This window comes from Urocitellus parryii, chromosome 6 (genome assembly GCF_045843805.1).
Source record: "Urocitellus parryii isolate mUroPar1 chromosome 6, mUroPar1.hap1, whole genome shotgun sequence".
Taxonomy (NCBI): domain Eukaryota; kingdom Metazoa; phylum Chordata; class Mammalia; order Rodentia; family Sciuridae; genus Urocitellus; species Urocitellus parryii.
In genome coordinates this window covers 110764892-110789308 of record NC_135536.1, presented here as the reverse complement: position 1 = coordinate 110789308, position 24417 = coordinate 110764892, and the positions used below count along the sequence as shown (strand labels likewise).

Below are 24417 nucleotides of genomic sequence, written 5' to 3'. Positions count from 1 at the left end.
TGTCAAGAGCACTGGAAGATGGCAGGAAGCAAGACCAAAAGTGTCTTTCCATTTAAATTTTCTTGAGAGCTCAGCCATTGAAGCGTCCCTCTCCTGGGATCCTGCAGCTCACGCCTGCTGCCTGGCGCTGGCTCCACCACTCTGCTAAGAAAGAAGGCGGCCTTTCCCGGTCGCCCATCATCAACCAGCTTCAAGCAACCCGCATTCCTCTGCCCTGACGTCAGCAGCCTTCCCTCTGCTCCCAGGGGGCAGTCACAGGCAGTCACCCTGCCCAAGTGTCCTCAGGGGTCTCTGCAGCTCTCTACCAACTAGGAAGAAGGAGCCGTCCCAGGGAAGGTTCAAGGATATTTCTGTAGTGCGCATGTGCACGGATCCCCTTTAACCCATAGCCAGGAGGGTCCTTAGTGGGACTTCATAGGACCCACAAACAAGGAGGAGCAACAGGTTCTGGTCTCAGAGAGAAGGAGGCTAGCAATGGTGGTATTGGTGACAGCTGTGTCGTTCAGAGCTCAGATCTGCATAGGGTCCAGCACAGGCTAGTCCTCACCTGTGGAGGCCTCCTGAACAGTCCCCTACTGTGTTCCCCCAAGGATGCCTGTGGGTCCCAAAGGGTATTTCTTATGAACTTGTAGGAACAGTTAATAAACACAAGTCAATGTTTATTTGTTTGTTTTTAAACACAGTCTTTCTCCCCTTAAAAAAAAATAAATTAAAAGTTCTTTGCCTAGTATGCACAAGTTCCTGGGTTCAATCCCCAGTGCCACAAAAAAGAAAAGGAAAACAAAACAAAACAAAAAAACAGTATTGCCCGGCATGGTAGCTCACACCCATAATTCCAGCAGCTCAAGAGGCTGAGGATAGTGAGTTCAAAGCCAGCCTCAGCAAAAGTGAGGCACTAAGCAGCTCAGTGAGACCCTGTCTCTAAATAAAATACAAAATAGGGCTGGGGATGTGGCTCAGTGGTGATTGGCCCTGAGTTCCATCCCCAGTACCAAAAAAACCCACACACACACACAAAAAAAAAAAAAACAGTAAATAAAAAAAAACATTCTTTCCTGTCCCCTTGGCTGGAATCAAATTCTCTCTTCCTGTGACATCTCAATCTCCCTGCTCCCTGCCACCATTGTGCCCAGGAGAACCCTCCCCTCTGAGAGCCAAGCTTTGTCCTGGGCCCTATTCCCAGGAGGGACTCCCCTCCAGAGCCCTCTCTGACCCTTTGGCAAATAGCCTGACTGTCTTTCCCCAGAGCTCTCTGCTCTTCAGCATGGCCAGGTCACAGGGTGGACCCACTCACGAGGACCCCATGGTGAGGAACATAGCCATCCCTGTTCTACCTTTGAGGAAACCCGAGCTGAGTGACTAAAGGTCTCCCCCACAGTCACACAAGCTGCTGGGGCAAAAGCTGCAGCCAAGCCCGTCTCTTCCCACTGTGTCCCTCCATCATCAGGCACCCAGGGGCCAGTGGGTGCGGGGGACAGTGATGGAAAGGATCTGCAAGTTGTGGTGAGAGGAGTCAGTGGAATGAGAGGAACATGAAGATGGGGGGCACGGCACGGCGCGCAGTGTGGATAGTCATTTGAATTGAAGCAGCAGGAAGAAAAAGGGAAGAGCTTAGGGCCTTCCAGTGGCAACTCTGAAGCAAAAGACTCTGTCTTGGCCTCTATTTTCTCAAGTCTATGAAGTTGCAGGGGACCAAGCTGGAATCTGCAGGGCCTCAGCTGCCTCCTCAGGCAACTTTTCCTAGAAATCCTTCCAACCAGGAAGCAGGCTTGGAGATAAGATGGGGCAAAAAGTGCCGCCAGGGAGGCACAGGCCAGATGGGTCACCCAGAGGGTCATGCCCACAGGCATCCAGACCCAGACCTTGGGGTGGTCAGAATTCCACAGAGACTTGACCTTGTATAATCCCCGCCCCCCCCGGAGTGTGGTCTGAACTGAGTGATCTGGGTGGGCCCAATCCTATTGGGAGCCCTCTAAAAGCCCAGTTTTCTCCAGCTGGTTACAGAAGGGAAATCAGAGAGCTCAAAAGCACTCAGGGGGCTGGGGATGTGGCTCAAGCGGTAGCGCGCTCGCCTGGCATGCGTGCGGCCCGGGTTCGATCCTCAGCACCACATACCAACAAAGATGTTGTGTCCGCCGAGAACTAAAAAAAAATAAATATTAAAATTCTCTCTCTGTCTCTCTCTCTCTCTCTCTCTCTCTGTCTCTCTCTCTCTCTCTCTCTCTCTCTCTCTCTCTCTCCCCCCCCCCTTTAAAAAAAAAATTAAAAAAAAAAAAAGCACTCAGGGCTGGTTTTGAGATGGAGTGGCCCACAGAACGGGGCCTCTGGGAGCTGAGAGCAACCCTTGGCTGACAGTCAGCCAGGACCCAGGCCCCGCAGTCCTATAAACACAAGGGACTGAGCTCTGGCTGCAGCCCGAGTGAGCCTGGGAGTGGATTCTTCCCTGGAGCCTCCAGATGGGAGTCCAGACCAACTGCACCTTGACTGGGACGCTGAGGGACCCTAAGCAGAGCACTCAATTGTCCCCAGCTGGACTTTTGACCTACCTAACTGCATGCTAACCAGTGGACATGGCTTCAGTGCTCTCTCTGGGGTGACTTGTTATGTGGTAAGAAAACAAGTATACAAATACAAAGCACATACTCAGCACACAAGTGCCATGTCACACTCGGGGCACACGTGGCTCAAACTCCCCAACTGCACCCGCTGTCTGTTTGAGTTGATTTGAGGTGCCCTCAACCCTTCCTGGTTTCCATCTGTCCCCTGAAGCCTGCTGGGGGCGGAGGGTGTTCCCTGCTGCTAGGCCCATTCCTCAGCCATATTAAAGATGGCTCCCTGTCTACCAAGCTTGCCTGCTCCTTCCTCAGCGTGGCGCTGTCCTGGAAGGGCTGCCTAGGGAAGGACTGCATGTCCCAGCCTCCCTTGCATCTAGGCATGGCCACCTCCTTCCCTGGTTGCAGAAAGACCTGGAGGCCCCAAGCCATACACACCTGCTTAGAGGCTGCCGTCCCACCGGTTGGCTCTGGGCTGGGGCTGGGCTCTGGATCACCTCTCTCTTTCCCTTCACCCTACGGCTATGCCCGGGCATCCCCGTGTGCACCTTCCACCCCCGGAACCTCTCACAATCTCTGCATCACTCTGGCCACTGCTCTGGGCGAGGCTTATGGAATCCTGGAGGTCAGCAGTAGCCTCAAACTCTCCTCATACAGCAAGCATTCACAGCACAGGGGCCTTTCTGAACATGCTGACCTTTCAGAACATGGTCTGAAGCCAGTGGTCAGCCTTCTGGACTTAGACTGTCCTCCCTGTCCACCCCTGCCTCCCTGTGTAGAGGAAGGTTCTAGTTAGCAGGAATAACATTGTTCAGATGAGGAAACTGAGGTCACGAGACATAGATGGGACTTAACTGAGCCTGCCTGCGTGTCTAAGTGGATGGAAAGCCCAGACTCTAGTGTGACCCCTGGCAGCCTAGCCTAGTCTCCACCTGTCCCCACCAAGAACCCTCTAGCATGGCAACCATTCGGTCTGTGTTTCTAGGCTGGGCAGGCCAAGTTTCAAACAGTATGTTGAGCTGTCCCTACAAATGTCCTGGGTCTTGTTAGCCCACGTGTTCCAAGCCTCCCTTCACACATCCTATCCACGCTGGAAGGACCTACACCCATGGCTACCCCTGCACCATGTCACCATGATTATCTGTCACTTGTGCTCCATGGAGCTGTGCAAGGTGGACACCCAGCAACTCACCCCTGTGGCCCCCTGCACGTATTGTAGGAGCATTTGAAGAACAAATGAAGGAACCTGTCTCATCAAATGACCGACAGAACCAGCTTCAACTGTCCCTCAGTGCCCAAATATCAAGGAGCCCAATAACTGCAGATGCCACTTTCAAAGAACCTGAAACTCTCAGCTATCCACTGTGAACGGGATCCAAGGGGAACCCAATCCATCACACGTCCTAATTGCTCCCAGGACGAGGTGCTGGGGGAAAGTGGCTGCGTGCCCAGACCCACAGCCAGTGGGAAGCCTGCTGGGCAACCCAACTTGGTAGACAACCCTGGGATCTGTGTATTCCGTACAGTTGACCCTGCATGTCTGTGGGGTCTGTATCCATGATTCATCCAACCTTGTGTCAAAAATATTCAGGGGAAAAAAAATCGCACCTGTACTCAGCATTTCTTGTCATTAAATAATACAGTTTAACAATTATTTACATAACATTTACATTGTATCAGGTATTATAAGTCAGCAGAGCTGGTGCCATGGCACATGCCTGTAATCCCAGCGACTCTGGAGGCTGGGCAGGAGGATCATGAGTTCAAAGCCAGCCTGAGCAACTTGGCAAGGCCGTAAGCAGTTCAGCAAGACCTGTCTCTAAGTAAAATATGAAAAATACTGGGGATGTGGCTCACTGGTTAAGCGCTCAGTGGTTCAATTCCTGTACCAAAAGCAAAACTAAACAAACAAAGCAAAACTAAACAAACAAAACAAAACAAAAACAAAGCATCAAAGAACTAATAAGATATGAAGAAATTGCCTGGCCAGTCAGCCCAATGTCAGAAGCCTCTTCTGCCATTGCTGGATTTGCCAGCCAGAGAGCAAAGGCTAAGAAGATGGGCAGAGCCTCTGAGAGCTTTGAGAAGCCAAGGGACAGAAAAGAAGGGGAGAACTGGGTAATCACCCCCAACCAGAAAACCCCAGGCTGCATTCCAAGAGTAACAATGAACTGGGAGCAAATCAGTCCTTGCAAGTACCAAACTCTGGCATTGAATGATCTGAGTAGGCCAGAAACTCTAGTTCAATCAAGGTGCTCTTGGATTGCCAGTGCCCCCACATACCACAGAAGCTAAGTAAAGTCCTTGCCAAGGACAACGACATCATTTTGGGCCTCAAATAATTCGTAAAGACAAGGTATCAGACAAATATCAGCCCTACAGTCAAAAATAACCAGGCGAGACAATATAACCAAGGGCCACCTGAAACAATAGAAATCAAAACCAGGCCTAGGACAACTCCAGGAACAAAAATGTAAGTTCACACTGTAAGACAAACATGCTTGCTGGTTTTCGTGAATGGAATCTTGCATCTACTCAAGGGCAAGGGCTGGAAGAGGGTGCTTCGTCTCCCACTCACAACTCACACCCCAGAGACCCTGAGGAGTCCTCTCTGCTCTTTCCTCTATGCCTGCAGTTCTGGCAGCTTCCTCAGCCTGGGACTCCCAAGCCCCCGGAGGGCTACTTACTGTGCCATCCTCCAGAAACTTCCAGACTCCCTTCAGCCAGAGCCCTGTCTCCTCTTCTAACTTCCTCTCTTAGACCTTTTTTCTCCATTTTGTATTTTGGCCTTTATCTTCACTGGACCAAGAGTTGTTTGGGGGCTGATCCTGGAGTGACGCCTGCTGTTCTCACCTCCAATTTCCTCTGTTCCATGCAGGGTACTTTGGAAGATGCCCTCAGAAAAGGAGGTGGACTTGCTCAGGCTTCTCAGCCTGCTCATCAATATCCTACCACTGTGACCTCAATGGGTTTCTGAAGGCCAAGGTGCCCCTGGGGATACCCCACTTCTGCCCAAACCCTCCCAGTAGTGGACAGAACCACACATACCTGAACTTGCACCTCAGATCTCCATTGTTTTCAGCACCCACAGAGCAGGCCACATGGGCCCCACTTGACCTGTGAGAGACTGAGGCTTAAGGATATGGGCCCAGGGGTTCTCAAGCCTGGCTGCACTTTGGAATTCCCTGAGAAACTTTTTAAAAATTACACCTGACTGCTGGGGGTAGCGCCTAGGTGCCAGTGGTATCAAAACTCTGGGGCTGGGATTGTGGCTCAGTGGTAGAGCACCCGCCTAGCACGGGCGGGACCCGGGTTTGAGCATTAGCACCCATAAAAATAAAGGCATTGTGTTGTGTCCATCTACACCTAAAATATATATATATATATATATATATATAACTCCCTGGTGACTCTATCAAGGTTGAGAACTACCAGACAAGCCCAGACCCACAGCCAGTGGGAAGCAGAGCCAAGTCCAAATCCAAATCTTTTTTTTTTTTTCCAGTACTCAGAATTGAACCCAGGGGCACTCTATCAACTCTGCCACTCAGCCACATCCCTACCCCTTTATATTTTTATTTTGAAGCAGAGTCTTGCTAGGTTGCTGAGGACCTTGCTAACTTACTTAGGCTGGCCTTGAACTTGTGATCCTCCCACCTCAGCCTCCCCAGTCACTGGGATTACAGGTGTGTAGCACCACGCCCCACTTCAGAATTCCAAATCTTAAGGCATTCTCTTTCTCTTATATCAAGAAAAATTACAGGGAGACTCCTGGACTGCTGGCTGTTGGGGGTCGCACAAGCTGGAAGACAGAGCTTCACAAGAGTCTCAGCCACTATGGAGCCAGCCTCTTCCCTCCTTGTCCTTCCCTGACTCCACACAGCCAAAGCCCAGGGAGGCAACGGGTGACTCAGATGCTTCCTGTTTTCTTGGCCACAGAGACAGGGAGATGGAAACAGCCTGGGCTGGGGTTCATGGCCTAAGAGGGGGGCCTGGGAAGAGAGGGAGGCTGGAGCTGTGGGGCCAGCCTGTCTGGAGATGCAGGAGGAACAAGTGGTAAAGCAGATGGTGTGGTTTACTGGTCTCAGTGGGTAGTTTGTTGGATGACTGGGTCAGCAAAGGGAGGAAGGATTGGGGGCTAGATGTAAGGGATTTTCTGAGTCTTCAGGGATTGAAGGAGAGGCCTCAGGCTCTGTCCATATGTTTGGTTCGGGCAAAACAGACAAGCTGGGAGCCTGTGTGGGTGAGAGGAACTCCAAGCTGGGAGGCAAAGGACTTGGGTTGTCTTGTGCCTGCCCTCCCATAAATCACCGTATGGCCCTGAGTAAGCCTGTGTTAGCAATTTCTGACACTAGAACAAAATACCCGAGATAATGAATAAATAAAGAGAAAAGGTTTATTTGGGCTCCTGGTTCTGGAGGTTCCAGTCCATGATCCATGCATGGCCCTACGCTTTGGGCCTCTGGCGAGAGCAGCACATTATGGCTGGAGCACATGGCAAAACAGACTTTCCTCGGGAGCCAGGAAGCAAAAAGGAAGAGAGGACTGGCCAGGATCCCTTGGTCCTCCTTAGGAACATGACCCCCAGTGCCTAAGGACCTCCCGCTAGACCCCGCCTCCTAGAGGTTCACAGCACCTCCTGACAGTGCCACCCTGGGGACCAAGTTTAACACTGGGCCTTTGAGGGACACTCATCCAAACATAGCAAAGCTCCTGGATCTCCAGCCCCTGCATCCTCTCCTAGGAAACGGGAGGGGGCGGGATAAGCTTAGCTCTGAGACTCAGAAGCCCACAACCTCTCCCAGCCAGGATGGTGGTTTGAGTAGTGGTTGTGGATGGCACCTGCTATTATGATGACAATGAAGGAGAAGTAGGAGGGAGTAGGGGGAGGGGAGGGGGAGGGGAGAGGGGGAGGGGAGGGGGGAGGGGGGAAGCTCTGGAACCAGCCAGAGCTTCCCACACTGAGCTCCTCTGCTGGTGATTTCTTGCATTTTTCTGTCCCCGTCTCCACTCATACAGAGCCCCAAGATCAGTTATCAAAGACCCCAGCCAAGCTGTCAGATTTCAGCTGTGCCTCTTCCAGCACCCATCCCACCTTGCCCCAGTGCCTGGGATACCATGGTGTCACCCAGGACTGAAGACCACACCACCCTTTGCTTTTACTAAGTCCATCCTCAGAGTTACAGAACTCAGGCTACATCTTGGACGTACACGTCTATTATGAGGGGTCCCCAACTCCATGGCCCTTGCAGGCATGAGGGGGAAGAAGACGAAGCTGCAGAGACTAAGTGCCACTCATCTGTCCCCTAACACACCTTGTTGTCATCCAGGACCTGATGCCAGGGACTTCAGGCCCCCACCCAGGGAAGGATCCTGCCCTGGCCCAGGTACTGGGAGATCCTGGCCTCAAGCAGAGCCGGGGAAGCCGCTGGAGTGTGTGCATGGAAGGGAAGGAGGTGGGAGGCTCACCTTGCTTCTAGCCAGAGCCAGATTTGGAGCCCCTGGGAGAGAACAGGGCATCAGAACTGTGGAAACTGGGTTCTACACAAACCCTGAGTCACCCTGCCAAGCTGGGCTGACCAGCCTCCTCCCACACAAACACGGGGCCTGGGCTCCTGGGAAGAGGCATTTTTCAGAGATGACATCAATCCTCAAGTTTTGTATTTCTTGTAGCCCTCAGTCCAGAGCACAGAGTGCCCAGTGCCTGCACTGGCATGTGTGGGTCTTAGGCACCAGTAAGAGGTGGCCTGTAGCCCACTTGACCCTGTGGACACGGCACTGCACAACAGGAGCAAGAGGAGGGAAGCTACCAACCCCCCAGGTCTCCAAACACACCTGGGGCAGCTGCTTCTGCTCAGTGTTGGTCACCATGGTAACCACCTCCAATTCCTTCCAGTCCCTTATGATGCCAGCCCCACCCCCAGCTTCCCAGGGTGCCGCATTTCCATTTCTGCCCCATCCCCCTGTACAGTGTTTACAACCGCCCCCCCCCCCATCCATTCCCCAGTAGGCCCGAAGCTGCTGGAAATGTCTGTGGAGGGAAGGATGCGCTTGTTGGGGTGGGGGTGGCGATGGACAGGAAATTTTTGCTCAGGGACCCAGCCCAGCACCACTCCAAAAAGCATTCCTGCCCCCATAAAGCTGGATGGAGAACCTCCAAACTTGGGGCAAGACCTCAGTCCCCTCACTACAGGCTTTGCCAGTGGAAGCCCAGAGGAGCCAGCACCAGACCCCAGTTGGTCCCCTCCCCTGGTGTCCAGGCACCCACCTCCTTGGCACACCTCTGGCCAATCCCTGAGGAGCTCAGGCAGGCAGTGGTGGAGGAGCTAGCTTTCTAGTTTCTTCCACCTCAAAATGGGCACAGAGCTGGAACAACCTCAGAATGGGCCCACCTGAGGCTGGCTGGTGGTCAGGTCCAGGAGAGACCCTAACCCACAAGGTGAAGCTGCTTCTAATTGCCTGCCTGACTTTTGGGGGAGAATCAGCTGTTTTTAGAATAATTCTTATATTATTTAGATTCATCTCATACTACGGAGCACCAGTGTGAGGGGCACTGGGGACTCTAGGTGGACCAGGCTGGCACACCCCTGCCTCCCAGGAACCTACAAGGAGGCAGCAGGGACAGACCAGCACTTAGCCCACTGCCAGGGAAGGGCAGGGCTGCAGGGATGGAAACAGGAATGCCCAATCTGGCCTTGGGAAGCAGGTCCAGGAGGGCTTCCTGGAGGAGGTGCTGCCCATCCATAATGGGAGGAGAAGAAAGAAATGATCCCACACAGGGGTGAGACCTGCCCACAAGAGAGTCACACAGGGGTCTCAGCTGAGGCAGGGTGGCTGGAAGTGGAGCAACGGTGCTGCAAGAGGAGGAGGACTTGACTGAGAAGTCACTGGGGGAAGGAAGCCCTGGTGGTGGCCCTGGCCCCCTGCCCACCATGTTCCAGCAGCAGCTGGTTGAATGAGTGAGGGAAGGAATGGATGGCAGGTCCAAAGGGAGGAGGCTGAAGTGGAAAACTCACCTTTACCTTCAATAGGGACTTTCTGTGGCAGCAGGGAGACTGAGACAGGCACCAAGGTGCTGGTCCCACCCCATCCCCCACCTGAGACATGCAGGACTAAGATGTGCTGAAGGTGGCACTGGAAGGTGGTCCTGGATGGGCCAGGAGGACTGGGGACCATTCCAACCTTGTTGCCCCTCTACCCTGGAAGGGGCCAGCTGGATCCCAGGGCCCAGGGCCAAGGCCACTGCTGACTCAGGCCAGCTCAGCACTCCTGTTGTCCCCTCCCCCTGGGGCTATTGAAGTTCTTTGTAGGGGGTCAGGCCACAGACCACACCCCCAGCCAGAGCCTTCTGCACTGTGGGCTCTGCTCTCAGGGGCAGTGCAGGCTCAGGGGTTAGTCCGAGGGAGCTCTGGCCATCAGCGGCTGCTCTGGGGTGTCAGGGACCAAGGACAATCCTAAGTAAGTCGGCTGGGCTGGCATCAGAGTGGAAAGGAGTTCTCCTGATGGGACTGAGGGTCCTGGAGGGATAATCCCCCTGCCAGGAAGGGGAGTATGCAGGTGGGAGGGCTGCAGGGACTGGAGCTTCCCCTCAGCAGAGATGGTTCCCCATCAGCTAGGGGCCACTCAAGGAATAATGGCTGGGTCTCCCCCATCAGACAGCATAGAGGGAGGGGCTGGTTTGGGCTTTGCCCACCCAGAGCTCCCCAAGCCCAATGCTGTCTTCCGCTCAGTGTTGAACTCAGGAGTAGCGCCCAGTGCCTAGCTCAGCCCCTGGGGTGGGTCCAGACAAAGTACCCCACCTCTTCCTATCTCCCCCCTCCACCTTTGCCCCAGCCTGGCTGAATGGGCCCCACAGGTGCCTTTTCCAGGTATGGAGGAGGGCCGAGTGCCATGAAGCAAGTGCAGGCTGTCACTCTCTGTTGGGTGCTACTGTTGGTGTCCAGGCTGGGGGCCAGGGATGGCTTCCCAGAAGAGGCCTCCTTCTACTACGGAACCTTCCCACCTGGTACGTCCCCTCCACTCCTCTGCAGGTCTGTCCTCTGACTGTCCATCTGTCTGTTGGCCTGCCCACCTCAGGTGACTTGCTGAGGAGACTGGTGCTTTTACTCCTGATGGGGAGGATGAGAAACACACCTCCACATGATTATTCTAAAATAAAAGTTCCTAAAAGATTTGTTTAAAAAATTACCAAAATAAGGCAACAAATGCTAATCAGAGCTAAAATTGTGCAAAAAAAAAATGTTTTTAATTATTATATCTTCTTCCCACTGCTCCATACACTCTTGCTCCCAGGGAGACAGGCCATGGAGGGGTCCTGCCCTGAGGCCAGAGGCAGGATGTCCTGGCTTCAGGTGAAGCACTGGGTGGCCCAGGGCCCAGCAGGGGTCTCCACCTACAGGTTTCTCCTGGGGTGTGGGCAGTTCTGCCTACCAGACTGAGGGGGCCTGGGACCAGGACGGGAAAGGGCCCAGCATCTGGGACGCCTTCACACACAGCGGGAAGGGGAAGGTGCTCGGGGATGAGACTGCAGACACAGCCTGTGATGGCTACTACAAGGTCCAGGTGAGTGAGGGGGGTGCACGTGACCTCACTCAACCAGACCCTCTGTTTAGGTGAGGGGGGCTTAAGGGCTGATGCCCTGGTCCAGGGCCTCCAGCCTGCAGCTGCCTGAACCTGATCCTTGCCTGTGAACTTGCTTCCAGTGAAGGAGACAGGCCAGCTCATTGTTGGCACCCACTTTCTTCTTGCATTGGCTTCTTGAGGGATTCATCACCCGAGTTTATCAGTGTCATCTGGTGGACTTCTCAGAGTGCCCTTAGACCCTGCATTTCACCTGACTCTCGGCCACCCCGGCATGGAGAGGGAACAGGTGACCTCACCCCTACTATACGAGGAGCTATAGAGAGCTACAGACAGGAATGGGCCTTGGCCCAGGAGCTCCATGACCCCTGCCTCCCCCTTGATCCCCACCTGGTCCCCAGGTGACCCAGCCCTGTACCCATTCACACTCCATCTGCTCAGGAGGACATCGCTCTGCTGAGGGAGATGAACGTCAGCCACTACCGATTCTCCCTGTCTTGGCCCCGGCTCCTGCCCACAGGCATCCGAGGTGAGCTAGAGTACAGTCCCCTTCTCAGCCCAAGTGCAGAGACACCACAAAGTACTGGGAAGGACAACCAGCCCAGGAGCCTGGCTGTGGCTGCAGCAGTCTGACAGGTGTGTGGGTCACTGGCTCCCAGGCATTCCTAAAGCACTCTGAGGGTCAGGTGCCTTCAGGTCTGGGGAAAGCCATAGGGTCCAGCAAGGTCCACCATAGGAGGCAAGCCCCAGGGCCTTTGTTGTAGAGTCCTCTTTTATCTCTTTATTTCACCTACAGCTGAGCAGGTGAACAAAAAGGGAATCAGATTCTACAGTGATTTAATTGATGCCCTTCTGAAGAGCAACATCACCCCCATTGTGACCTTGTACCACTGGGATCTGCCGCAGGTGAGGGCTGGTGCAGGTTCAGCGGGGAGGAGTGTGGAAGATCTAGGGTGGCCAAGGTAGGACAGAGTCTGGGGTCTGGACTCTGGCTTAGGACTAAAAGGATTGAGTGAAGAAATCTCTTTTGGTCTTAGTTCATTTGTGCCATTGTAATAGAATACCACAGACTAGGTAATTTATAAAGAACAGATATTTCTCAGAGTTCTGGAGTTCAAGATCAAGGTGCCCAAAGGTCCAAGATGGCACTCGGATGGTACATCCTTTGGAGGGAAATAATTGTGTCCTCACATGGCAGAAGGTGGAAGGGCAAAGGGGATGACCTTCAAGTTATTTTATGAGGGCCCCCAATCCCACTCATGAGGAGGGAGCCCTATGATTCAGTCACCTTCCTGTTGCCCTGGGAACTAAGTTTATGAATTCTAGGGAACCAAAAACACTCAAACCATAGCACCTTCTCACATGGCTGGGAGGATCCACTGCTTTAGTTGAAGTTTATAGTAAGTGAAGAGTGTGAATCCCAGTGTTTTCCAAAACATTTGGCATGAAAAAAAAAAAAAAAGTATTAAGAAACTTTCTTTTTCTTTGTGATGCCGAGGGTTGAATCTAAGACTTCACATGTGCTAGACCAGTGCTCTACCACCGAACTATGCCTCTGGTCCAAGAAATATCTTTTGATTCAGGTTTGGTACCATGATGTATTTAACAAGTTTATATATGTGCTGGGGAGAAGGTTTTGAGCAGGAGGTGAGAGGAAAGGGAATTCTGGCTCTCCGGAGGCAGCTCCGTGTGAGGGTGAGGCACTGGGCAGGTGACTGGGCTGGAGGAGCAGGTAAAGTGGGGAGAAAGGTTAGAGGTTGGAGGAGTGGCTTGGGCCAGACCTGGAAGACTTCAATTATAGGGAGCGAAGGTGATTGGGAATTGGGGCTTATTCCCAGAGAACTCTAGGTAATCACAACAGGACTGATCTGTGGAAACCCTACTGCAGGAGCAGAGGCCTTCAGCTGGGATAGGGCTCCCTGCTGAAGAAAGCAGACCCACCTGAACTGTAGAGACTCTTGGAGGTCTCTGATTCTATGCAGCCCTCAAATCCTCATCTGAGCCTGCATGTCTGGAGCCATACCTCATTTCCTCACAATTTACATTCCAAATGCTTTTTTCAGTATCAGGCCTCTCCCTAGGCAAATTTTCTTAAATATCCAATCTGTCAGGTTCCTTCAAAGTCTCACTTTCCCTGCTCCCTCCCTCGTTTGTATGCTAGATGGCTTAAATTATTACCCACACATTTTTTTAAAAAGGTGCTGAGGATTGAACCCAGCCCTCCAACACACACACTGAGCAGGTGCTATACCACCGAGCTGCATTCCCAGCCCTTCCCTCCATATTTAAATTGTTAGGTGGGGGGCTGGGGTTGTAGCTCAGTGGTAGAGCACTCGCCTCGCATGTGTGAGGCTCTGGGTTCGATCCTCAGCACCACATAAAAATAAATAAAATAAAGGTATGTTTCCAACTACAAATAAAAAAAAATTCGAAAAAAATAAAAAATAAATAAATGAATAGTTAGGTGGCTCCTTACTGCTTTTGCAATCAGAGCTCCGGGCCCACCACCCTGCACCTTTGCTCACCTCTCCCTGAACAAGGCTCTCTAAACATTCTCTGTGCTGTATTCACCCCTGTTCCTCTTACCCATTTGGCCAATTGGCTCCAGAAGTAAATCTCAGGGCACTGACTTCTCTCTCCATTGGCAGCTGCTCCAGGTCAAATATGGCGGGTGGCAGAACGCGAGCATGACCAGCTACTTCAGTGACTATGCTGATCTGTGCTTTGAGGCTTTTGGGGACCGGGTGAAGCACTGGATCACTTTCAGTGATCCTCGGGTAAGAAGGGCCCTTCTCCAGGTGGGAAAACTAGAGTGCTGCCTGCCACTTCTCACAGGTCCTGTGGTCCCTACTTGCTGTCCCCACAGGCAATGGTGGAAAAAGGCTATGAGACTGGCCGCCATGCACCAGGCCTGAAGCTGCACGGCACTGGCATGTACAAGGCGGCACACCACATCATTAAGGTGAGGTGGGTCTTTCTGGGGTGCAGACTGGGTTCCAGGTGGAGGGATGACTCCCAGTGCCAGGCCAGCCTGCCCAGGGGTCTGGGGCTGAACTTGATCCTTTGCTGCTAGGCTTCCACCTCAGCGTATTCCACAGCAACTCCTATTCTGTGAGGACTTTGTGGAAAGTGTGTCCTGTCATCTAGCACTCTGCTATGACCTGAGGTGCTGTAAAAGTTGCTGCTTAAGATCTAGCCAACTGGGTGAAGCACGTGCATGTGGAAATTTGTCACCTATAGGTGATGGGAGGAAAAGGGTGTATGATACTGAGCTAAGGGCTAAAATCTTCAGTGAATGAGAACTGGAAATTGTGAAGGACAGCAGTTAATAAAGGTTAGTATCAGTTGTTTAATATCATGTTTTTGGAGGAGGAAAGAAATAGTTTGGAAGCATTGGAAAAGAGCAAGGCAAACACCAGCCCTCTTCTAGGCCCAAAGGCATGTGGGGTGTGGGGAAAAAAATGCCTTATGATCTTTAGGGCAGCCAGGTGGTGTTCTAGGCAAGAAAGTGGAGGAGACATTCAGAGAAGATGACTAACCATGAGTTACAAGTACAGGAAAGCTATGAGAAGAATGGGAGAAAATCAGGTCACATCATACATAGGATGTAGCTTCAAATACAAGTGATGATGCCTGCAGAAAAGGGATTCAAGGGGTGATGAGATAGGTCCAATGGACATTTTGAAGAAGATAGATGTTAGCTTTTCAACACTAACAAAAATACTTGACAAGAACAACTTAGAGAAGAAAATTAATTGGGTTCCTGGTTTCAGAAGTCAGCCAACTCCACTGTTCTGGGCTGGAGGTGAGGCAAACATCATTCTTTCTATGCTTGATTTACGATTTAAAAAGATTTTTTTTTTAGTTGTAGATAAAAATAAATAAAGGTATTGTGTCTATGTGGTGCTGAGGATCCAACCCAGTGTCTCACACATGCTAAGCAAGTGCTCTACCACTGAGCCACAATCCCAATCACGATTTCTTAAACTGAATATTTAAAGAACAGAGCTCTGAAGACATCGTTAATAACATGGAGATCACTCTTCAGGCCTTCTTATCTATAAAAGATAGTAAGCTGAATAGAAGTGATTTAATATTGTTTTTGATATGTTCCACATTATCAGACAATTCTATAGTTCATTGTTTTCTAGTTATTGCTGGCTGGCAAAATAGGGAGAGAAGACTGATAAATAAGGGTTCTCTGGGAGAAACAGGCAATATCCCCAACTTTGTAGTCTTTAGATGTTAATTCTGCTCCTCAAACTTCAGCAAGTGTGGGAATCACATGAAAGCCTTATTAAAAGGTTGCTGGGCCCCCCTCCCAGATCTTCTGATTCAGTAGGTCTGGGTAAGGACCATGAATTTGCATTTTTATCAAATTTCCAGGCGATGATGATGCTCTTGGTCCATACTTTAAGAACCACTGTTCCAGATAACCTTTCATCTCTCTTAGATACTGACCTAGCCTTTGAAATAGACTTTACAGCAGACCAGAGGGTCCTGGTAGAGAATATGGAGAAAAAACTGGATGTACATTTCCCATTTCATTTCCTGATTGTTCCATGTGGTGTTGTCCTAACTTGCAGAGTACCTGTAGGAAAGTACAGCCTAGTTGCAACAGACAAACAGGAACAAAGAATTTGTGCAACAATCTTAGAAATAATAAATGACAACATGAAGTGGTTTATGCCAGACAGTAAATAGAAATTTAAGTGCCTCTGGAAGTCAGAGGGAGACTGTGGATTGGGACAATCAGGGCTAGATTTAGAAAAATGTTAGGTCTTAAACTTTTTGGAGTTAGGAAGGAAAGACCATCCCAGATTGAAAGGGGGGAAAAGAAATAGATGAGTCAGGCACCCATGGTGAATTCCTGCTCCTTTCAGGCCCATGCCCAAGCCTGGCATTCTTACAGGAAGAAGTGGCGCAACAAGCAGCAAGGTGAGCTGGAACCCCACAAAGGAGCTGAAACACAGGTGCCAAGAGGAGCCATGTCATGCATACTTCCTACCCACCTTTTCTTTTAAGGTCTGGTGGGGATTTCACTGAACTGTGACTGGGGGGAACCTGTGGACATCAATAACCCCAGGGATGTAGAGGCTGCTGAGAGATACCTACAATTCTGCCTGGGCTGGTTTGCCAACCCCATTTATGCTGGTGACTATCCCGAAGTCATGAAAGACCATATTGGTGAGCGAAGTCATATTTTCATATTTTTAATTAAATTTATTTTTAACTGATAAAAACAAATATTATACATATCTATCAGGTAGCATGTGATGTTCAAATACATGTATATATTTTGTAATGTTTAAATCATGTTAAATCTATTGCCTTGAACACTATCGTTTCTAGGGCTGGGGATGAAGCCCAATAATAGAGCACTTTCCTAGCATGCACAAGGCCCTGGCTTAGATCCCTGGCATTAACATTTCTTTATGGTGAAAACTTATAAACTCCTTTCTTCTAGTTTTTTGAAAAGTATAGAACATCCTGGGTAGTGGTGCACACCTGTTACAGTAATTTGGGAGGCTAAGGCAGGAGGATCACAAGTTTAAGATCAGTCCTGTCTCAAAATAAAAAATGAAATAAAAAGGGCTGGGGATGTAACTAGTGGTATAGACTCCCTGGTTTCAATTCTCAGTACTTGGGGGAAGGGGAGTACATTATTGAACTGTGCAAGAGAACCCCAGAACTTCTTACTCCTATGGAACTGCAACAGTACCCCTTGATCAACTTCTCCCTACCCTACCCCATCCCATCCTCCACCAGCCTCTGGTTACCACTGTTTACTGTCAACTTCTGTGCGTTCAAGTTTTTATACTCCACATTTGAGTGAGATAATGCAGTACTCACCTTTCTGAGCCTGGTTTATTTTACTTAAGGATCTCCACCACTTGTTGCCACCAAGTCACCTCAGGAGCAACAGTTACTGAGTCCAAGTGAAATGAGGAGAAAGCAGGGAACAGAAGAGGACCTGGGCTTGGCAAGGCACTCAAGGGATAACCCAGTCCCAAAGTATTAACTAGTTATTTGAGAGCTGGAAGGTAGCAGGGTGGGATGGGGGAACATCAAACAAATCCCTAGAATTGGAATTGAGAATTCAGAACAAAGGAAAAACCATGCTAGGTCTTTGGGCTGCCCTCTGCTGTTATGCTGTCCTGTCTCCTCTGCCTGCTCTACTCCCTTGTATCTTCAATGAAGTAGATGACAGCCTAGATCCAGTTAGCAGAGATAGGTTCAATTGTTGGTTCTTTGTGCTGCTTGAGAAATACTTTCAAAGCTCTGGTTTCCAAAGTGTCAGGGAATCAAATGAAGACAAGTAAAGCTTATCGAGCTTTTTCTTTTCTTTCTTTCTTTCTTTCTTTTTTTCCCCCTTGGGGTGCTGGGGATTGAACCCACAGCCTTGTGCCTGGTAAGCAAGTGCTCTACTACTGAGCTATATCCCCAGCCCTCAGTTTGGAAGCTATTAACTGCCCACATAACAGGAAATTCCAGGTAAAATGGCTAGAAAAATAGAGAATCTATTTTCTCACTCTGGAAAATGAACAGATTAGACAAAGTAAACTCACAATCTTTTGGCAATAACTAGTTCTGTAATACTTTATATACAGACAGTCAAACTCTTAATTATTATTTCAAGGAAAAAGCCCTCAGGGCCAGTATCCCTGCAGAACACCCTATCATTCACACAGTACATTTGCTTTCTCAGGACCCTGAGAAGACATTGCAGGTGCTACAGGAGGACTGCACTAAAAAGCCAAATAGATTATTACAGAGAAGTGTTTGGTCTTAAGGCCAATAATTCCAGACCCCATCAATTTCAATTTGGTAATGATTCAAGTGGGAACAGGGCTTTGTACAGTGTGGAGAGGAGGACCCTATAGGCAATTTTATTTATTTATTTTTAGTAATGAAAGCACTATACTGGAAATCTTGTTTACAAATTACTTTCAGGTTTTTGAGAATCACCTTTTATTGGGCTGGGGATATGGCTCAGTGGTAAAGTGTCTTGCCTGGCATGCATGAAGCCCTGGGTAAAATTCTTAGCACTACCAAAAACAAAACAAAACAAAACAAAAACACCTTAATAAACATGAACAAAAGTAAAAAAGTAACTCTAGGCCAGTGCAGTCTGCCATAACTTTGTGATGATGGATATGCTTTCCATCTGTGCTGTCTACTACAAAGGCAATGCTTGTGGCCACAGATGCCTATTTAAGCTTAAGAGTAAAATAAAATAAAAATCATTCGTCAGTGTGACTGAATCTAGTCATATTTTAATATACACATAGCAAGTAGCTACTGTATTAGTATAGAAACAGTATCTTATAGTTTTTCATGTTACTAAATATAACTGAAGGTAATAACATGCTAATATTTTAAAGGTATTTAATAATACAAACTTTTCATTCACTTAATCTAAACCAATAGCCTCTTTGGAAATGCTTTTATGGTCATATTGTAGATCAACTAACAAAAATGTTGCTTTTCTTTATAATTTTTTAAAAATTTGCAAAGGTTATACAGAAGGACACATTTTAAACTTTTTTCAAGCACAAAAAAATACAAAGTGAAAATCAAGCGTCCCTCCATCTTCTTCTATCCTCCCAGAGGAAAGTACACTGTCAGTGATAGACTGGGTCTATGGGAGCCAAATCACTGCTGTTTGTCCAAAGTATGTACTTATTAGTACATGCTACACTGAGCGTGCATCTTTTTTCCACTTATGCATATCTGTTGGCATTCTTTTCATGTTAATATATAAAGTGCTGCCTCTTCCATTCTAATGGCTGCATGTTGTACTGGCGAATAATTCATTAAAAATTTTTTTCTCCTCTTCCTTCCCCTCTTTTTTGTGGTGCCAGGGATAGAATCCAGCATCTCGTGTATGCCAGGCAAACATTCCACCACTAAGCCTCATCCCCAGTTATTTCCAATCTTTTGCTGCTCAATCTATAATGAAGATTCTTGCACATACATCCTTTTACATGTGTGAGTAAAATATAGAATAGTTTGGGGACTGGCTAGTGAAAGGACATAATAGTTTACAATTGTGAAAGAACAAAATTGCCCAATGCAGAGATTGTCACACTTCACACTACCAACTACAATGTGTGAACATGTCCATGTTGGTCCTATACCACCACTGGCCTTCCAAAGATCAAAATTACCAATTTTTGATGTAAGGAATAATACAGGAGTCCAACTCTACATTTTTCCATATAGCTACCCAGTTGTCCACATACCACTTAACTAATCCATGAAAATGTTATTTTAAATATTTTTTTTAGTTGTAGATGGGCACAATATTTTAATTTATTTTTATGTCGTGCTGAGGATCAAATCCATGGCCTCATATGTGCAAGGCAAGCGCTCCACCACTGAGCTACAACCCCAGCATGAAATTGTTACTTTAAATTTTTTTTTTTTTTAGTTGTAGATGGACGACACAATACCTTTATTTATTTGTTTTTATTTTTATGTGATGCCAGGGATCAAACCCAGTGCTTCACGCATGCTAGGCAAGTGCTCTACCACTGAACCACAACCTTGGCCCTGAAATTGTTACTTTTAAGCAATAAAAACTTTAAATTCCTTTGGATAGTATTCAGATGCTAAAATCCCAGTTTGGAAGGCAAAGGTCATATTTTTCCATGCAGACGAATCCTGAAGTCCAGCTTTTATGTCCACATGCCATTATCATAGTGGTACATAAAAATAAAATGATGATTGTGAGAATATAAGACTTGGTTAAATCTTCTTGTTTTCTCTCAATAGGAAGAAAGAGTGAAGAGCAAGGCCTGGATATGTCCAGATTACCAGAGTTCTCCCTCCAGGAGAAGAGCTACATTAAAGGCACATCTGATTTCCTGGGATTAGGTCATTTTACAACAAGATACATCACTGAAAGGAACTACCCCTCCCACCAGGGGCCCAGCTACCAGAATGACCGTGACTTAATAGAACTTATTGATCCAAACTGGCCAGATCTTGGATCTAACTGGCTCTATTCAGTGCCATGGGGATTTAGGAGGCTCCTTAACTTTGCTCAGGTATTTATTGTATTAAGCTCTGTAAAGAACTTTTAGACCTGAATTCATATTCTCACAGCTTAAACTCAGGTGACTACATGTGAAAGGTAATAAAATAAATCCAATTACCTATACTTCAGATTGTGAGAATTGGCCTTGCAGACCAATACCTTTTATGAATAATTCCTTCAACATATACAATTTTAGCTAAAAATTCTTATCCCACATTTAGGTGTTTTGTTGTCCTTCTCACCTGAAATGGAATATGTAGGAAAGAACAAGACTCAAGGTGCATTTTCCCTCCAACAATGCCAATTTATTGAGAAATATATTCTTTCACATTAATGCGCCTCTTGCCTACACTCATCTCTAAATAAACATGTTAACTGACACTTAGTACATGCTAAGATGTACTTGATTAGAATCTGGTAGCCTTGAATACATGTTGTTATAAGAGTATCTGATCCAGAAATCTACCTGTAAGTCAGAATTTTTAAGATATGTTACTCTGACTCACTTACAGACTCAATATGGCGATCCTCCCATATATGTGACAGAAAATGGAGCATCTCAAAAAGAACACTGTACACAATTATGTGATGAGTGGAGAATTCAGTACCTTAAAGGATACATAAATGAAATGCTAAAAGGTGAGATACAAACCAACAATGTCTTCACATATTTTTCTATGCACCTTAAACAAAATTTGATAACACATGATCAACTATGACTTGTCTCTAAATCTCATAAATAAAAACATTTTAATATTATCTTCACAATATTATTTTTTAAGTAAATGAAATATGTTAAAAGTGGAATAAATGTCTTTTCAGCTATAAAAGATGGTGCTAATATAAAAGGGTATACTTCCTGGTCTCTGTTGGATAAGTTTGAATGGGAAAAAGGATACACAGATAGATATGGATTCTACTATGTTGAATTTAATGTCAGAAATAAGCCTCGCTATCCTAAGGCTTCAGTTCAATATTACAAGAAGATTATCACTGCCAATGGGTTTCCCAATCCAAGAGAGGTAAGACTAACTGTTTCTTCTGGATTTAGACAAGCTAAGCACTGGGGTGCAGTTTGGCAAGCACTTCCCCTCTTTTTTCCAAAGAGGACAGAGGTATGCAGCGTGGCTCTGTCTTTCCTTCCCCTCACCACCTCTTTGCTCCTTTGCTTAGAATAGAGGAAGCATGCCTCAAAATTTAACTCACAACAAAGCATTAAGGACATGACTAGAGGTATGCATGAGTTCCATGTGCTCTAGGTTATAACAGGTAAAGTCAATGGAGACTTCTGGTTAAATGTTGTCTTAATGCTAATAAATACTATGTAATCTTCAAAATATGAAAAATCAGTGAAGTAAATCAAATGTAGAATGACATTATTTTCATTTCTTTGCCCATCAAATATGAAAGCCTTATAAACATACTGGCTCCAAAATGAGATAAAAAAGTAATCAAACTTTATAATCTTTTAAAACCTACCAAACATATCAATGATCTACAAATTTAATAATCTACAATAATCTACAATTTTAGCTCTCTATCACATGTTGATGCACCTATTGGCAGGGAATATAAATGATAATTAAAAATTCTTTGAAGGTGAGCCAAAGGGACTAAAAATGAAAGTGGTGATTAACAGTTATAAGGCATTTGCTACTTTTGGTTGTGGTGGTGCACGCCTGTAATCCTAGCTACTTGGGAGACTGAGACAGGAGGATTTTGAGTTTCAAGGCCAGCCCTGGTAACTTAGTGAGATCCTGCCTCGAACTAAAATTAAAAAGAACTGATGTAGCTCAGTGGCAGAGTGTCTTTGGTACTAGGGAGTACCAAATTAAAAAAAAAAAAAAAAAGGAAGGAAAGAAAGGAAGGAGGGAGGGAGGGAGGGGAGGGAAGGAGGGGAGGGGAGGGAGGGGCAAGAGGGGCAAGAGGGGAAGGAAGGGGAAGGAAGGGGAGGAAGAGAAAAAAAGCACAAGATTTTAATAGATTATTAAAAATAATCTATTCTTTGATTCCCTCTCTATGATGCATATAGATGTACAATAAATATTAACTAATTTAAACTACAAGTGGATTTTTAAAATATTTATTTATACCCTATATTTACTCCAAAAATAATTTCACACAGCAAAAAGTTAGTCTAAGACATTACTTACCAAGTGGGTTTTTATCAGGTGGAAAGTTGGCACCTCGAAGCCTTGGAAACTTGCTCTATAAACAACCAGTTACTTGCTGCAGGTGAGTATATTTTAATTCTTTTCTTTGATAATTAAATTACATAATTACACATATGACATTACCAAAAATCTCAAACTGTAGATCTATCTGAAGTCAATCTTCCCAAACCACTTATGATTTGATTGAATTTTTTCCTTACTTTGAAGCAATGTCAAATTTCTATCTCAGAAGCATTATAAATATTAAAAAAAACTGGGCTGGGGATGTGGCTCAAGCGGTAGCGCGCTCGCCTGGCATGCGTGCCGCCCGGGTTCGATCCTCAGCACCACATACAAACAAAGATGTTGTGTCTGCTGAAAACTAAAAAAATAAATACTAAAAAAAAAATTTAAAAAAAAATATTAAAAAAAACTACCACTAAAGAGTAATGTTTCAACTACTGAAATTTTATTCTTTCTGAACCACATTGTAAATTTATATACCTACCATTTTTGTTAAAGTGGGCTTATAGAAGGAAGGGAAAAGTTAACCATTATACCTACGGGAATGAAGAAAAGGTCAAGAATACTTTAGCTCTTGTACTCATTCATTCAGCAAATAATTATTAATCATTCACTATTAACTATGAGTTATTTTAAGCCCTGGGGATACAGCAATGAATAAAACTAGGTCCCTACCCTCACAGAAGGCATCATTTCTTTTGAAATGGGATCTAAAAGGATCCAAGCTATAGAATAACCAAGATGCAAATGTGTATCAAGAAATGGCAACACATTTCACCTCTTTGAATTTTTTTTCTCTCCATAGGGACACTCAGAGAAATATACTGTTTTACTAGACTCATTTTTCCTCCCCATACTGGGGATTTAACCTAGCAATGCTTTACCACTGAGCTACACCCCCAGCCCTTTTTATTTTAAGACAGGGTCTTATTAAGTTGCCCAGGTTGGCCTTGAACTTGTGATACTCCTGCCTCAGTCTCCCACATTGCTGGATTACAGGCATGTGCCACTGTGCCCAGCAATAAACATCTTTAATGTGGTGTTCAAAATAGAAAGTACTAAAGCAAACTCTTTGAAGCCAACATTTTTAAGAGCCAGTATATCACTATGTACAAACCTTCCCATATCTAAATAACAGAGACAATACTAAGGATGTATATTCCATTAAACTGAAATAAACAATGTATTCGTAACACAGAATTTGCTTAAAAGCCTATGAACTCTATAAGAACAGAGTCTGTGCTTTATTTATCTCAGTAATCACAATGCCCAACAGAAAAATTAAAAAAGGGTATTACAGAAATATTCACTATTATATCAATGTACAAGAAACAGGCTCATCATTTAATTCTTAAAGATCAAACTATGCAAGAATCACCATATGATATTTTAATATGGGAATTCCCATAAGATACATAATAACATGCTTGAAAGTTTGGAAATGTTTCCCTCGATTTTTTTTTCATAAGTCTCTCCAATGAAAAATTATGGGAACTGTAAAACATGGCTGTTAATAATCTTGAGAGAGATACATGGTAAGCATTAAGTAACAATACACTTAGCCTTTATTATACTACCTGTAGAAAAATCCAAATTTAGGCAATCCTATATTCTCTGAAATATTTTATAAACTCTCACATAACTTGTGTGTGTGTGCGTGTGGTTCTGGGGATTAAACCCCAGGGCTTATGCATGTTACTCAAGTACACTACCACTGAGCCACATCCCCAAACCCCTAATTTTTAAATAACATTGAGTTTACTAGGTTCCCTTTTCTACAAAATGAGAATTAGAAAACTTGATGTCATTTCTCCAAGTTTTTCCAGTATACTTAAAGCTTCTGGGACGCAGCTCACCTGGTGGTTGTTCTCTGTTCCATTTCAGAGCCTTTGCTCAGTCACATGCACATGGTCTCGGAGATTGTGGTCCCCACAGTCTGCACCCTCTGCACACTCATTGCTGCCCTGCTGTTAATGCTGCTCCTCAGGAGCCAGAGTTGAGACAAGATCACCAATTTTGGAGCTTCGTCTTTCATAGAGAAATCTTCAGGATGGTCCTCCTATTT

General features: G+C 46.6%; 1 protein-coding gene across 3 annotated transcripts; it reads left to right on the top strand.

Annotated features, from left to right (window-relative positions):
* The first annotated feature begins 10442 nt into the window (after positions 1-10442).
* On the top strand, positions 10443-24380 carry Lctl (lactase like). Of its 3 annotated transcripts, XM_077799932.1 has the most exons (13): positions 10443-10557; positions 10951-11114; positions 11574-11661; positions 11929-12038; positions 13781-13909; positions 13999-14094; positions 16016-16070; positions 16158-16319; positions 19911-20185; positions 20688-20814; positions 20998-21197; positions 22347-22410; positions 24237-24380. In XM_077799932.1, exons 1-13 carry the CDS (start codon positions 10443-10445, stop codon positions 24350-24352), a joined length of 1701 nt encoding a protein of 566 aa, XP_077656058.1. In that variant the 3' UTR covers positions 24353-24380. The 3 variants fall into 3 exon arrangements, with proteins under 3 accessions (XP_077656058.1, XP_077656059.1, XP_077656060.1); XM_077799933.1 differs by lacking the exons at positions 10443-10557; positions 10951-11114; positions 11574-11661; ... (1 more) ...; positions 20998-21197; positions 22347-22410 and having other exon boundaries at positions 13820-13909; XM_077799934.1 differs by lacking the exons at positions 10443-10557; positions 10951-11114; positions 11574-11661; ... (2 more) ...; positions 20998-21197; positions 22347-22410 and having other exon boundaries at positions 13820-13909.
* Positions 24381-24417: the final 37 nt, after the last annotated feature.

What these genes read in the sequence shown, in the direction of transcription:
- Lctl (XM_077799932.1), top strand. Translation starts at nt 10,443, where the DNA reads ATGAAGCAAGTGCAGGCTGTCACTCTCTGTTGGGTGCTACTGTTGGTG. An exon ending in CCTGCCCACAGGCATCCGAG is followed by an intron (nt 11,662 to 11,928) that starts GTGAGCTAGAGT and finishes TTTCACCTACAG; the next exon opens with CTGAGCAGGTGAACAAAAAG. An exon ending in CAACCAGTTACTTGCTGCAG is followed by an intron (nt 22,411 to 24,236) that starts GTGAGTATATTT and finishes GTTCCATTTCAG; the next exon opens with AGCCTTTGCTCAGTCACATG.